General features: G+C 48.1%; 1 protein-coding gene across 1 annotated transcript in view; it reads right to left on the minus strand.

Annotated features, from left to right (window-relative positions):
* The window catches only part of ADAMTS16 (ADAM metallopeptidase with thrombospondin type 1 motif 16), a 182,078-nt gene extending 166,876 nt beyond the window's left edge, over positions 1–15,202 (minus strand). The window contains exons 1-3 of the mRNA XM_069556383.1: positions 14,740–15,202; positions 14,538–14,640; positions 3,755–4,080 (exon numbers count right to left, since the gene is read on the minus strand). Coding sequence (XP_069412484.1) covers positions 3,755–4,080; positions 14,538–14,640; positions 14,740–14,859 — 549 coding nt within the window. The 5' untranslated portion in view covers positions 14,860–15,202. The remainder of the gene's footprint in view (positions 1–3,754; positions 4,081–14,537; positions 14,641–14,739) is intronic.
* Positions 15,203–15,933: the final 731 nt, after the last annotated feature.

A 15,933-nucleotide genomic window follows, 5' to 3' on the forward strand; every position in this document is an offset into this window, starting at 1 on the left:
ACCACATATCTTAGCCTCCATTTATCAGAAATGTCCAGAGCAGGCCAATCTATAGACACAGAGTGTTATACTAATTGGTGCCTACGACTGACTGATGAAGGTTTCAGAGAAATGAGAGGGACTGGACTATACAGAGTTTCTTTTTGGGATGATGTAAATGTTTCAGATTGTAGTGATGTTTGCACAAGTCACGGAATATACTAAAAAAAAACACCAAACATCAAATTATACATTTTCAAGGGGTGAAACTCTGTTGACATATAAATTATATATTAATAAAGCTCTTAAAAATAGTACCTATCTCTTAGAGTTATCGTTAGGCCAAGTGAGATAGTAAATGGGAAGCTATTAGGCAAGTCTTTGGCAAACAACAGTCAGTAAGTTACTGCTGTTCCTTCTCTACTGTCACGATCATCACTGTTTCCTACAGTGTAATTAGCCCCGTAATTCTATCCACTGTTTAGCAAGTATTGAAGAGCACCTACTGTGCGGCACACATCTATGTGCTTGTGATTAGTAATCAGAACAGCTTTCTGATGTCATTTTGGTAGAGATGAAAGTAGAGCAGATACCATTTTTTTAATTAACCTTATTCAGCAAAATGAGTCAATATACTCTTGGCAACACCAGAATGACTCTAGAAGTCATTTTACGGCTTCCAGATCTTATTCAGTTTACTATACTTGGGCTTCATTTACAAATATTAACTCCAAATACTCATAGACAGTGTTACAAAGGACCCATGAGCTTGGCCGATGTTCACGATCTTCCCTGAGACTGCTTGTGACTCCTCCACTCACAAGCATCACACTCTAATTCTACAATAAGGATTCAGCTTTGCACAATATTTCCCCCAGAGGACTACTCTGGCACTGCTGCTCCTCACTGCTTAGAGCGAGGAGTCTTCATTTAATTTCTCCTAACACCCACATCTGTCTTTATTTTATCACTCTGCAGCAAATTAACTACCCCCTGCTTCTCTCTTCAGACAACGCACTCCTTGGACCCAACTCTGATAGGCTCTGGCAAGGCACGCTTCTGAAGCACATTCACTATTCACAGACAATTACAAACAAAATGTTCATTTTGATTTTGTCTTTCTTCTTTAAGAATATGTACTTACTATAAATCAGAACCATACTCCTGACTCCCATCAGATCACTGCATTATCTAGAAACCCAGTAAGAAAGGGCTTAACTGATATCCACCTGGACCTTTCATTAGAACCTGAAAGAACCAAGAATAACAATAACAAAAAAAGGCAGCATCATGTAATATAAAAGGTATGCTATTTTTCTTCATGTGTTAACAGGTTTGGAAGAGGAGGGATGGGGTAACCATCAATCAAGGAAGGAAGTCACAGACTTGGCAGCGATTCGTGGGGCATCTCCATTCAATAATTTTATTATCTGGCTAAAGATAGAGGACTTCATAACCCTCCCATTTTTCCTTATAATGCCTTTGATTTGTCCTATCATATGGTAAATGCCCCTGAAATGCACACTCATAAGTCGAATTGAAGTCATGTATGCAATGACCTTCTATGGACAAAATATCACTTTAGTTGGAATTAAGGTATTTGGAAGATTAATAGTGAAAGCACACAGCTTTCTATTCCAGTCACCAAAATATTAAATTCCAACGTTTATTATGCAGAGGAGTCTTCTTCTGTTCCTTTCACTATCTTGCATGTAGTTGTCATTTACAGCTTTTGGTGTTAACTCCCATTGAGTTCAAAGAGAGCCAGAAATCCCAAGCTGCTGCCAACCAACTCTCTTCATGGGACAGACTCCAGGGCATAGCTCAGCCATCATGGAAAAGCCTTGGCTCATGGGACCCAGGGCATCATGAGCCTGCACCCCTGCTGGGTTAGGAGGGAGCAAGTGCCTTACTCAGCCTCCACAAACAAACTCAAGGGTGCTGTGCAGGGCACGGCACACCTCCTCACCACAAAGATGGCTCCTGTGTCTGGTCTGAGCCTTTGTTGAAGAAAGCCAAGGAATCTTCCTTTGGAGCCTTATATGAAGAGTTATAACTCTTTCATTAAGGAAGATCTATGCTTCTGCCTGCGATGTGGGAGACCCAGGTTTGATCCCTGGGTTGGGAAGATCCCCTGGAGAAGGAAATGGCAACCCACTCCGCTATTCTTGCCTGGAGAATCCCATGGAAGGAGGAGCCTGGTAGGCTACCGTCCACAGGATAGCACAGAATCAGACAAGACTGAGCTAATTCACTTTCACTTATGCTTCTCAAGAGAACAATGGAAGAACCTGACCACACCATCTTCATGCTGAACAGTGTGCCAAGTCATCACCATCCTACCCTTGACAATTCCCCACTGTATCCGTTCCCAAACCAAAAGCCTTTCCAAAGATAGTAGACATGAGCCCAGACCATACCAAATTCTCCCTAAAAAGCAGAATGGTAATATATATTTTAAAAAATTCACAGGACATAGCATTTTCACGTATTTAGTATTTCAAGGAATTAGTTTTGAATGCCCCTTCAGCATCTAGTATTCATGTACACGCACACAAAATCCTTACGAGATGTAGAGTCTGAATTCTCTTTCCAAACAGGGAAAGGAATAAGACAGACTTAGATGATTTTCTGGAGATGTAACAAATGTTCAAAAATCTGGTCGCCAAACATGATCAAGACCTTATTGCTTTGACCCCACATTTTTTTCAGCTTGCTACTTAGGTCATGTTTCCCTCATCTGTGTCTGACTAATTAGCTTTTGTCCAAGAATTCAAGCATCTTCTAAGCTTTTGTCTTCTAAAATGGAAATATTTTAAGAAAAGTAAAAGACAAGCAGTTAAGATTTCAGCTTAGGTCACCCTGAGGGATTCAGGTACCTTTACAAGTTGACCTGATGCCCCAAACTCTGGGTTTTGCACAAAGAGGACCACCTGCGGTATCAAAGATGTTTAATGGCTAATTAAATAGTAGGCTTCCCTGGTGGCTCAGATGGTAAAGAATCTGCCTGCAAAGCAGGACACCCATGTTCAGCTCCTGGGTCGGAAAGAACTCCTGGAGAAGGGAATGGCTACCCACTCCAGTATTCTTGCCTGGAGAATTTCATGGACAGTGGAGGCTGGCAGACGGTCCATGGGGTTGCAGAGTCAGACATGACTGAGTGAATGTTTCATTTCAGTTCGGATATTAAGGACAAGAAGAAAACACCAATAACATCACTAGCCCAGTAAGACCAACACTGCCCTGCCATGGACTCATCACTATGTTTGAAATGAATGTTCAAATCTGTAAATATGTCACCAACATCAGAATGACAGAAATAAGGCATTTTCAAGCACTAGATCAAATAACCCACATGGCCAATCAGTTGATTACCATTGTTCTATTCAAAGTTAAGACAATCCTCCAGTGCTAGGAAGTGACAAACATGTTTAAGGAACCGATAAGTCAGGACCAATGACCCTGAAGAAGTCACAGCCTTCAGACTTGGCCATAAGTTCTTACGTACAGTTTTCAGGCTGCAGTGCTCTGCCTCACTCACTGTGGAATAACAACGACAGAAGTCAGGACCTTCACGCTGCTTCCAAGCAGGGAAAGGAAGCAACCAGCACATTTTAGAAAGCACCACTTGGCAGGTTTTCCTCCTGCTTTGACGAATCAAAGAAGTCTGCACTGCAATAGTGGAAGAACTACCCAAAGTACAAGGGAAATATTGTCACTTGTCCCCTTTCCATGTCCCCATCACTTCATGACCAGCGGCATGAGCTATACTCACCAATCCTTTGCAGGTTGAAAGAGCCACTGAGGAATTTTTGTGGGATCGCAAGGAGCCTTGATAAAAACAGAAATCCTCGGGTGGGAAAGCCTGCACTGACTTCGTGCCCTGCTTTCCCAAAGTCTGGATGAGAAATCCAGGTGCCACCAGCTTGCTGGAGGCTTTCAGATCCAGGTGGAAGTCATGCCTGAAGCCTTTCAGTCGAAGGTGCAGAGAGTCAACTCCGAGCTGGGCCAGAGCCCTTTTCCTCCTCTGGGGGTGAGCGATTTCGTGGGACACGTAGTTGCCCTTGTGGTCAACCTCATAGGGAGACACCAGCTCATAGTCTGAAATCAAGAGAGGATGTGAGGCTGAGTGATTTCAGAGTTCTGAAAAGGATCAGGACGTCTTCAAATATAATTTACACTGGATGATATCATCACCCAGCAAGAAAGATGGTGGAAATGTCAACCTCCACCCGTTCAAATCCAAACGGAATGCATAAAATCAGAGTTTAAAGGGGAAATCTGAAAAGGGGCCTTTGGGGAAGTCACTGCTGTGCCTATAATGTGATATCGCCAATCCAGAAATTGTCATGACACGTCTAAGGAGAAAGAGATCACAGACCAAATGAAGCTAAGTATGGGCTTTTTGGGTCACCAGAATAATTATAATAAGTAATCATTTTTATAGCTTTAAACATTCTTTTAGTCATATTGTCTTTTAGCAACATTTTCATTCCACTAATAAGAAATTTTAGCTTAAAAATACTGATAGTTTTTCAGAAACCAGTTAACAAGACTCATGTCCGACTCTTTGCAACCGCATGGACTGTAGCCCACCAGGCTTCTCTGTCCATGGGATTCTCCAGGCAAGAATACTGGAGTGAGCAGCCATTCCTTTCTCTGGAGGAGTCTTCTATCCTGGTATTCACTGCAGCACTATTTACAATAGCCAGGATATGGAAGCAACCAAGATGTCCATCAGCAGATGGATGGATAAAGAAGATATGGTGTATATACATAAAATGGAATACTGCTCAGCTATAAAAAGGAAGGTATTTGAGTCAGTTCTCATGAGGTGGATGAACCTAAAGCCTGTTATACAGAAAGAAGTAACTCAGAAAGATAAAAACAAGCATTGCTTATTTTTCATTGCTCAGATCAGAATTCTCCCTTTTATCCCCACCACTAACACATCATCTCTGCCATCGAGACATCAGGGAGTGTTTGTTTCTGGGCGGAGGGAAAGAATGTGAACCACGGACATGGGGTGGGCTTCACACCAGGGATCGTATCTTCCTGAACCGCCATGCTCTAAGCTTGAACCTGGGCTTTTAGACCATGTGAAGATCAATTTGCCAAAGTCGGACATGCTCAGTCCTGTCCAACTCTCGGTGACCTCCTGGACTATAGTCCACCGGGCTCCTCTGTCCATGGGATTCTTCAGGCAAGAATCCTGGAGAGGGTAGCTATTCCCTTCTCCAAGGGATCTTCCCAACCCAGGGACTGAGCCCGTATCTCTGGTGTCTCCTGCACTGGCGGGTGGATTCCTTTTCACTAGCACCACCCAGGAAGACCTGAAGGTAGATTTGTCAAAGCTTAGGTTATGAAATGTTTTAGCCAATGTATTGTTTTGATTTACATCTTGCAAACATTTAAACATATCTTGCGTGTGTCTCCATCTGCATACTAGCAATGGGCCTGCACAGCTTTGGAGAAGACTTGCTATCTAGCCTGCATTTTGTCTAAACACCAGGAAATAGCAGACAAGCAAGATATCGGGCCTCCTCCAAATTCCCTCTAAGATGCCTTTGAAAGGGGTATCAGGCCCAGCACCAGAGGACTAGACCTACACCATGGTGCTCACACCCTAAAAACTCAGGATGCAACTGCCTCTTACATGTAGGACAAGACTTGATCCTAATATTCTCATCCTGATCCTCCACCAATAAATGTTCTCAGGAGACAGTCTGATGCTTAATAACTGGTCCTTTTGCATGAGTAGGACACGCTTCCTGGAGTCATAAGGTAAAATAAAGCATGGTCCTACAGAAGCGGCATTTGGTCATTTGGTGAACAGTACTAGCTAGGTTCTTCTGTTTATTCTTGCCACCTCTTCTTAATATCTTCTGTTTCTGTTAGGTCCATACCATTTCTATCCTTTATTGTACCCATCATTGCATGAAATGTTCCTTTGGTATCTCTAATTTTCTTGAAGAGCTCTCTAGTCTTTTCCATTCTATTGTTTTCCCTTATTTCTTTTCATTAATCACTAGGAAGGCAGTGATCAGTGCCTTTTGTAAAGAAGAACTATACAAAAAGGATATTAATGACCCAGATAACCACGATAGTGTGATCACTCACCTAGAGCCAGACATCCTGGAGTACAAAATTAAGAGGGCCTTAGGAAGCATTGCTATGAACTAAGCTAGTGGAGGTGATGGAATTCCAGTTGAGCTGTTTCAAATCCTGAAAGATGATGCTGTGAAAGTGCCTTACTCAATGTGCCAGCAAATTTGGAAAACAGCAGTGACCACAGGACTGGAAAAGGCCAGTTTTCATTCCAATCCCAAAGAAAGGCAATGCCAAAGAATGCTCAAACTACCACACAATTGCACTCATCTCACACAGTAGTAAAGTGATGCTCAAAATTCTCCAAGCCAGGTCTCAACAGTATGTGAACTGAGAACTTCCGGATGTTTAAGCTGGATTTAGAAAAGGTGGAGGAACCAGAGATCAAATTGCCAGCATCTGTTGGATCACAGAAAAAGCATCTACTTCTGTTTCATTGACTACACTTAAGCCTTTGACTGTGTGGATCACAATAAACTGCAGCAAATTCATAAAGAGATGTGAATACCAGACCATCTTACCTACTTCCTGAGAAACCTGTATGCAGGTCAAGCAACAGCTAGAGCCAGACATGGAACAACAGACTGCTTCCAAATTGAGAAAGGAGCATGTCAAAGCTGTATACTGTCATCCTGTTTATTTAAATTCTATGCAAAGTACATCATGTAAAATGCCGGGCTGGATGAAGCACAAGCTGGAATCAAGATTGTCGGGATAAGTTATCAATAACCTCATATAAGCAGATGACACTACCCTTATGGCAGAAAGAGAAGAGGAACTAAAGAGCCTCGTGTTAAAGGTGAAAGAGGAGATTGAAAAAGCTGGCTTAAAACTCAACATTCAAAAAACTAAGATCATAGCATCTAGTCCAATCACTTCGTGGCAAAAAGATGGGGAAACAATGACAGAATTGACTTTCTTGGATTCCAAAATTACTGAGGATGGTGACTGCCGCTATGAAATTAAAAGCTGCTTGCTCTTTGGAAGAAAAGTTATGGCAAACCTATACAGCATATTAAAAAGCAGGGACATTACTTTGTCAACAAAGGTCTGTCTAGTCAAGGCTATGGTTTTTCCAGTAGTCATATATGAATGTGAAAGTTGGACCATAAAGAAAGCTGAGTGCTGAAGAACTGATGCTTTTGAACTGTGGTGTTGGAAAATACCCTTGAGAGTACCCTGGACTGTAAGGAGATCAAATCAGTCAATCCTAAAGGAAATCAACCCTGAATATTCATTGGAAGGACTGAAGCTGAAACTCCAATCCTTTGGCCACATGAGGCGAACTGCCTTATGACCTGGCAATCCCACTGCTGGGCATACACACCAAGGAAACCAGAATTGAGACACGTGTACCCCAATGTTCATCGCAGCACTGTTTATAATAGCCAGGACATGGAAGCAACCTAGATGTCCATCAGCAGATGAATGGATAAGAAAGCTGCGGTACATATACACAATGGAGTATTACTCAGCCATTAAAAAGAATACATTTGAATCTGTTCTAATGAGGTGGATGAAACTGGAGCCGATTATACAGAGTGAAGTAAGCCAGAAAGAAAAACACCAATACAGTATACTAACGCATCATATGGAATTTAGAAAGATGGTAACAATAACCCTGTATGCGAGACAGCAAAAAAGACACAGATGTACAGAACAGGCTTTTGGACTCTGTGGGAGAGGGAAAGGGTGTGATGATTTGGGAGAATGGCATTGAAACATGTATAATATCATATATGAAACAAATCGCCAGTCCAGGTTTGATGCATGATACTGGATGCTTGGGGCTGGTGCACTGGGATGACCCAGAGGATGGTATGGGGAGGGAGGAGGGAGGGGGGTTCAGGATGGGGAACACATGTATACCTGTGGTGGATTCATGCTGATGTATGGCAAAACCAATACAATATTGTAAAGTAATTAACCTCCAAAAAAAAAATAATTAAAAAAAAAGAAAAGACCCTGATGCTGGGAAAGATTGAAGGCAAGTGGAGAAGGGAACAGAGGGTGAGATGGCATCACCGACTCAATGTACATGAGTTTGAGCAAGCTCTGGGAGATGGTGAAGGACAGGGAAGCCTGGCATGCTGCTGTCCAGGGGCGTCCCAAAGAGTCAGACACAGCTAAGAGACAGAACAACCACTAGCTAACTGGCACTACTGGTAAAGAACTGGCTTGCAATGCAAGAGACATGGGTTCAATCCTGAGTCAAGAAGATTCCCCTGGAGGTGGAAAGGGCAACCCACTCCAGTATCCTTGCCTGGAAAATCCCATGGATGGAAGAGCCTGGAGTGCTACAGTCCCCGGGGTCATAAAACAGTCAGACGTGATGAGCACCTCTCACACACGTGGGAACAGTACTTGAGTAACTTTTTCTGAAAAAAAATTTTCCTTTACAACCAAAGCTCTTTTGATATAGGTACTTGCCCACAAGTCCCTGGGCCGTCCTGGCAGGCATCTGAAGGGTTCCACTGGACCAGAGAGAGTGGGTGGCAGCCACTGGATGGTCATAAAAGCAAGTGTCTGGTTTGGGTGAGGCAGAGAAGGTGGGGGTGGTAAGGCATTGCCCAGAGCCCCTGGGGATGAGTTCCTCAGCAAAGTGAGAGTCAGGGGCCCGGTACCCAGCCCATAACCGAAGGATTGGCCACGGCCTGTTTGAGCCCACGCTTCCTGCTTGCTCGGGTCAAGGGCTTTGACGTCATCCCCTGGAGGGCTACTCCCAGGCTCACAGACCTGGCCCGTCGTCCAGGTAACTGGTGACCTGGGGCCCATACAGATTAGACAGTCAGCAGGCGCCGACTGGCCACTGGCCAACCAAACTTGGCAATATGCATCAAGGCAGGGCCCTGGTGCCTGATATGGGAGAATACACTGTGGTTATTTCATATTTTACTTAGGAAAACAAGAAAGCAAAGCAAACCTGCTTGAATTCTATGCAATAATTTCAAAAGGGGAGGAAACAAATCGGGTGTTAATACCCTGGTGTAAGTGTGGACCACAGCCACCGCTTGTGCTCGTTCAGTCACTCAGTCGTGTCCGGCCGTGACCCCATGGGCTGCAGCACGCCACACCCCTCTGTCCCTCTCCATCTCCCGAGTTTGCCAGAGCTCACGTCCACTGAAGCATGATGTCCTCCAACCATCTCATCCCGTCACCCCCTTCTCCTTCCGCCTCCAATCTTTCCCAGAATCTGGGTCTTTTCCAGTGAGTCAGCTCTTTGCATCAGGTGGCCAAAGTATTGGAATTTCAGCTTCAGCATCAGTCCTTCCATGAGTATTCAGGGTTGGTTTCCTTTAGGATGGACTGGTTGGATCTCCTTGCAGTCCAAGGGGCTCTCAAGCATCTTCTCCAAAACTACAGTTGGAAAGCATCAATTTTTCAACGTTCAGCCTTGTTTATGGTCCAACTCTCACCTCTGAACATGACTACTGGAAAGACCATAGCCTTGACTATATGGACCTTTGTCTGCAAAGTGATGGTTTTGCTTTTTAATACACTGTCCACTGGAGGAGGGAATGGCAAACCAATTCAGCAAATTTTCCATGAGAACCCCATGAACTGTATAAAAAAGAAGTCTGTCCCTGGGCACTCCTAAAACAGGGGAAAGCTCTTGCTCATGCAGTTGCGTTTCCCCACCTGCCTTCCTCATCCCGCTTTCTGGACTCAGGGGAAAAGCTAGTGTGACGTGGCTGTGTTAACACCTTTCTTCTGCCCTGCGAACCCTCTGGGAGTCTCCACCTCACACCCGTCTGTTTCCATCCCAACAGAGGCTCTGGAATGAGGACAAAGCCTGGGGACTGTTCCAAACCCTGGTAACGAGCAGATTTATTGCACATAAAAAGATGATTACCATTCAAAAAATCAGATTGTTCCCAGATGACATAAAGTCATATTCTTCTGACCTTTACTTTGGAAGACATACAATCTTTATCCTTTATGGGGAAGGGGGACCTATCACAACTCTTTTTCAAAGTAACTTTTAAGACTCTACAGAAATGCACACAGCATTCTGCTGATACATCTTTCACAGCCAGCTATGGTGGGGGTGGGGTGGGGGGCCGGCCTGGTGGGAAGCATTTGCCAATTTCTGTGGTATAAATACTCCCACTGAGGCTGATGTCAATTACCCACGTGACATCACTGAACGCGGAGTTTAGAGGTTTGCATGGTAGCACACCGTTACAAAGCATCTCCACCATACAGAGGTGACGTTGCTGTCGTTCAGCCACTAAATCATATCTGACTCTTTGCGATCCTATGGACTGCAGCACACCTGGCCTCCCAGTCCCTCACCATCTCCCAGAGCTCACCCAAGTTCACTGAATCAGTGATGCCATCCAGAGAGATACCATCCCCATCCAGAGAAGGTGGGGATGGCACGGCACTGCTCAGAGGCACAGGGAGATATTGTCAAAAGGATAAACAACAGCAAAACTTTTAAAGAACTGGGAAGTGATGAGTTTTCAGTGTTTTAGTTTTAGTCTTTTTTTTATGTTACTTTGTTTTTTTCTTGACCTTGGTACCCGGACCAGGGATCGAACCCAAGCCCCCTGTATGGAAGCTAACCACTGGTGCCCCAGAGAAGTCCTAATCTTCTTTTGAATGTGATGGTTTCCCTGCAAGTTTCTTTTGATTTTCAACAAAACAGCTCCCAAATTTCCTGAAGAGGTTAAGGGTCAGCTCTGGAGATCTGGCGCGTGCTCACACAGCACACCAGCTCCAACCACCGCGAAGCCACTCACTGTCACCAATCACAGTCCTTTCACAGGATAAAGGGGAACAGGAGAGAAAACTGAGCCCAGTGGCTCTCAGCAGGGGTGCTACCCCTCCCCCACTCCCAGGAGATGCTGGGGACTTTTGGGGACACTTTGGTTTTCACAAAGCAGAAGCAGACGGCAGTGTTGTGGGGATTTAGTGGGTGAGTCCAAGGTACATATTCTTCCAGGCACAGGACAGCCTGCCGCAACCAAAGGTCTAGAGCGTCTGCAAGGCGGAGAAGCCCGGGCTCTTGTGTCAAGCAGCAGCCTCCGCATCACATACGCACTGTCAGTTCTGTGCAGATGACCGTGAGGAGGCTCATAGCTACAGAATTCTATGAATGAACAAAGTAAGCAGAGCTTCTCCCCCGTGCGCTTACCACTCCTCCGAGAGAAGGTGATCTATCACCGGTGTAAAATGACAGTTTCAAACTAACTCTCGAGCTAAGGTTTACAATTATAATCCCCCAAACTACTGGCTTGTGAAATCAAGACAAAAAAAAAAAAAATTAGTGAGATTCCTGATCCTTTAGAATCCCTGAAATAAGATCTCAGCCCTACAGAGGCATTTTTAAGCAGAAGAAATTCACACATGGCTGCTGCAGTCAGCACCCTGATCAACTTGATTTCGAGAGCTGTTTTTGACTAAGCGCCGAGTCTAGAGAGACTCCAGCCTCAGACTGAGTGCTTGATGCGTGGCCCCTCTGTGCGTGTGCGCGGTCGCCCGGTACCAGCTCTGGAGAACGGATTTTGCGCGCTGCGTCCTGACTGCATGTTCAGAGCCTCACACGCATAGCTTGTCATCAGCCGCGTGGGAGCATTTGGCCCGTGGGAACCAGCACATGTGACAAACCAGAGCCTCCAAGAATCTGTTGTTAAACAGTTACCAGCACAGCACTGGGCCGGCCTGCCCTGTCTCAGGCTATGTGAATGTGTGAGTATAAACCAATATAAACTATGAATGCATGCCCACAGACACAGGTCTCTCTTGTCCAACAGAACAAAACTCTAAAAGCTTCCACCCTTGACCTGGAAGCTTAGCTTACCCTAGATTTTGAAAAGCTATTAGTAACAAGCTCATGCTATATCTTTGGGGAGTCCCTGGTGGGTCAGATGGTAAAGAATCTGCCCGCAGTGCAGGGGACCTGGGTTCAATCCCTCGGCCAGGAAGATCCCATGGAGAAAGGAATGGCTGTTGTCTTTGCTCTGAAAAAGACCTGCTATTATTATGACAAAGGTTAATTTGTAGAAAAAGCATTCAAGTCTCCTCTGAAGGAGAAGCAATGCTGAATCAGCCAAAATGAAAGGAGTGCACCGAATGCCTGAACATAGAATTGATCTCCATGAACTTATCTACTGTTGCTCACAGAATATATGGAGTTCTCTTTCTAACTGCATAATTACCCCAGACACCCAGCAACATTGTCTATAGAGGTTAAAATATGTGTTAAACAAGCCTTTTGGCCAAAAGAGTTACTTCAAAGCCAGCTGTGGGTTTTGAAAGAAAAAAGTGTTAATCACTCAGTCATGCCGGACTCTTTGCGAAGCCATGGACTGTAGCCTGTCAGGCTCCTCCATCCATGGGATTCTCCAGGCAGATACTGGAGTGGGTTGCCATTCCGTTCTCCAGGGCATCTTTCCGACCCAGGGATCAAACCCGGGTCTCCTGCATTGCAGGCGGATTCGTTACGATCTGAGCCTCCAGGTTTTGAAGGCATCCCCAGACATCTAGCAGTCAGCTAACCCCAGCATCACACAAAGTCAAAAGAGGTCACTGCTGAGCACAAGCAGTCTCTCTCTGGTCCTGTGGGGGCTCTCCACTGAAACTCACTCTCTCAAGTCAGCCATCTGTAACTGTGGGCCTGAAACACCTCCACAGCGGGAGTGAGGGGGCGGCGCGTCCCCTGGCTACAACCTCACTGACGGTGGCACCCACCTTCCCCGTGAAGTTCTAACCAAGCCAGCCAACTGGTTCTTTCCGGAACTCTGCGGTTTGTGACCCCAGCTGAGGAGTTAGGCGATCAGAGCCACGTGCCCGCCAGGCTGGAGTCCAGTTCACAGGACGCTCCTCCGGGGAGAAGGGCACACTTGGGCAAGATGTCTTGGGTTCTCCTCCTGGAGGTGATTCTCTGTCTCTAAAGCTCTTACCTCCCAGAAAACCCCATAAATGTTAGGAAACACTGAAAATTCTTCTGAGGCCTTCAGGAGTTCTCATGATTCTAGAAAGCTAGAATTTTCAAAAAATCTTACTTTTTAAGTGGGAAAAAGACAATTAACTACAGTATAAGTCATTACATACTAGAATGAAACGTAAGAGAAACACTGAAGACAAGGGCAAGCCCAAAAAGGTGAGCTTGAAATAACTCTTTGGCAAATACAGGGAAAACGTTTTCTATTCTTTACCTCTAGCGCCCTCTGGTGGATTCGGAAGAGGTCCTACGTTCCCGCATTTCATTTATCACTTCCCAGGCTCTTACAGGAGGAATCTCAATAATTGACGCATATAATTCAATGATTGCCTTTAGGAGTTTTGTTAAGAAGCTACATTCAGTTGTTCTGAATTATTAACTCATTTTTTGAGGTTTACTGAAAAAATATGATGGGGTAATCAAACCTGATTCTTCCTCTATAAGTCACTAACAACATTTGAGATGGCAATTTCTTCTTGGAATCGATGCAAAGTATTCGTATTTAGCAACTGCCAATGGACTGGGTTCAGATGAAAAGCCAGCTAGCAACTGAAATTAAACGCCTGCTTTCTCAGCGACGCTAAAGCAGGTCAGGACAGGGAGGTCTCTCCCCCTGACACATGGAATAATAAATGCCGCTTGTGAGGAGAGAAAATATAACCACACACTGCACAAAGTTCTGACCTGCTTTTCTGTCACAGCAAGGCACTGGACTTGGACATTGCTCTTATGAAGTCACAAGACACTGATTACCCATTCCGCCAGCTCTCCAGGAGCATCCCTTTCGATGCCAAGGTAGCTACAGAGCAAAACAGCTGTCTTTTTGTCTTCTGCTCTGGCTTCCCAGGGGGCTCAGTGGTAAAGAATCCACCTGCCCATGCCGGAGACCTGAGCTTCATCCCTGGGTCGGGAAGATCCCCTGGAGAAGGCAATGGCAACCCACTCCAGTATTCTTGCCTGGAGAATCCCATGGACAGAGGAGCCTGGCGGGCTACAGTCCACCAGGGGCAAAGAGTCGGACACGACTGAGCAGGCAGGCAGGCAGGGTATATGCCCAGTAGAGGGACTACTGGGTCCCATGGTGGTTCTAGTTCCTAGGTTCCTGGCAGTGAAGGGTGTTCGCCGTAAAAGGCCGGAAAGGGACAGGTGAAGGAGGGGACGAGGGGATGAAAGGCGCTATAAGCTTTGCAATCGCTTTGGTGTCTGCCTTAATATAACTCCTAGGTTATTCCTCTCTTCTATTTCATCCAAATACATTCCATTGCTTTCTTCCCTAATGCTTATGGTAATAACGCTGGTAAATCGCATCTGTTTTACTGGGAAATGATATGAATATTGCTGAAAGTTGACTCAGCGGTGCTCGCTGGCGAAGCGCCGCAGCGTCTTATAGGGAATTCCCTGAGTTAGGAACCTTCGCAGCGTTTTGTAAACCAGCTTTGGAGTTTACAAGCTGCTCCCCGGAAAAGGTTCGAACCACCCCTCCCGCCCCGCGCGGACTTACCGCCCTCTTCCCCCGAGCCCGGCCACTCCGCGGGGCCAGGAGGACGCCGGACGCTCGGGCTCCCCGGCGAGGCCGCTGCGGGTCCCACGGCGCAAGCAGGTGCCTGCGGGAAAACAGCGTCGAGACCTCGGTGAGACCCGGCTGCGCGAGGGGGGCTCCAGGGAACGCCGCCCCCGCCGTCGGGACCCACCTGCGCACCCACCTGCGCCAGCAGCAGCACCCAGAGCGCCGCGCGGCCGAGGACCCGCATGGCCCGGCCGCCTAGCGCGCCCCGCGCCCGTCGCCCGCGCTGCGCCGCCGCGGGGAGAACGCACGGCTCCATCCAGGGGAGCTCGGAGGGGCCCGGGGCCGCGGGAGGCTCCCCAGCCCGGCAGCCCTGCGAAGCGGGCACCGAGGACCAGCCCGGCCGGCGCGCAGCACGGTGTCCCGCGGCGGATGCGCCGCCCGCGCCGGGGTTATTACTGCGGCTCCGCGGCGCGCGGGGGGCGGAGTGGCGGCCGCGGGGGCGGCGGGGGCGGCGGCGGAGCGCCCGCCCGCACCGTGGGAGAGACGGGGAGGGCAGGCGAGGGGAGGGGACGGGGAGAGGCAGGAGAGAGGGCGGCGGGGTGGGGCGCGAGCAGAGGAGGACCCGGGAGAAGCCGCGCGCTCCCGGGCTCGCAGTCGGCGCGCCTGGCCGGCCGTCCCGTGGGCACGCGGGTGGCCGGGCCGGGGGGACCCGGGGCGGGGGCGGTGAGCCGCTTGGGGCCGCCCGCCCCGAGCGCTCCGGCCCGCAGTCCGCGACTGGACAAGGCTCGCACCGCGCGGCGCGGCGCCCCGGCGCTCCCGGGTCCCCACTCCCGAGAGCCAGGCTTGCGCATCCAGAGGCCGACACCTGCCGCCCGCCGGCATGCGGCGGGACTGCGCCCGCTGGCCCTGCCCTTTCGCCCGGGGGAGGCGGGGTGTGAAACAGGAGTGCCCAGACCTTCTGGCAGATGCGCGCGTCGGAGAGCTGAGGACGCAACGGGCGTCGCCCGCCAGCTCGGGAGGCGCTGCGGGTGGGGGAAGCTCCGGCCTCCGTCCCATCGGCCCTGGGACGTGTGGGCGCTCCGGGCTCCAGCGGTCCTGGCCGCCGCGGCCTGGCCTTGCTCTGAGCGCGCCTGTCCCAGCGCCGCTGGGGCCCTAGTGCAGCCGATAGGGGAGGCTTTGGCTTCGCGGGTGGGTGCGGACCCGGGCCAGTTCCTGCGCCGCTGTGCCAGTCGCGCTAGGAGGCTGAGGACGCGCGGCCACCCGCCCGCCTACCAGCCCAGCCCGGGTTCTGCACCTGTTGATGGCCCTGTGTGTGAGCGCTCGTGCGTGCGTTTGAACGTGAGCGCGCGGACCCGCGCTAGGTGTACGTGAGTGTGTATTAGTGGCGGTC

The sequence above is a fragment of the Ovis canadensis genome, chromosome 16, assembly GCF_042477335.2.
Source record: "Ovis canadensis isolate MfBH-ARS-UI-01 breed Bighorn chromosome 16, ARS-UI_OviCan_v2, whole genome shotgun sequence".
Classification (NCBI taxonomy): Eukaryota; Metazoa; Chordata; class Mammalia; order Artiodactyla; family Bovidae; genus Ovis; species Ovis canadensis.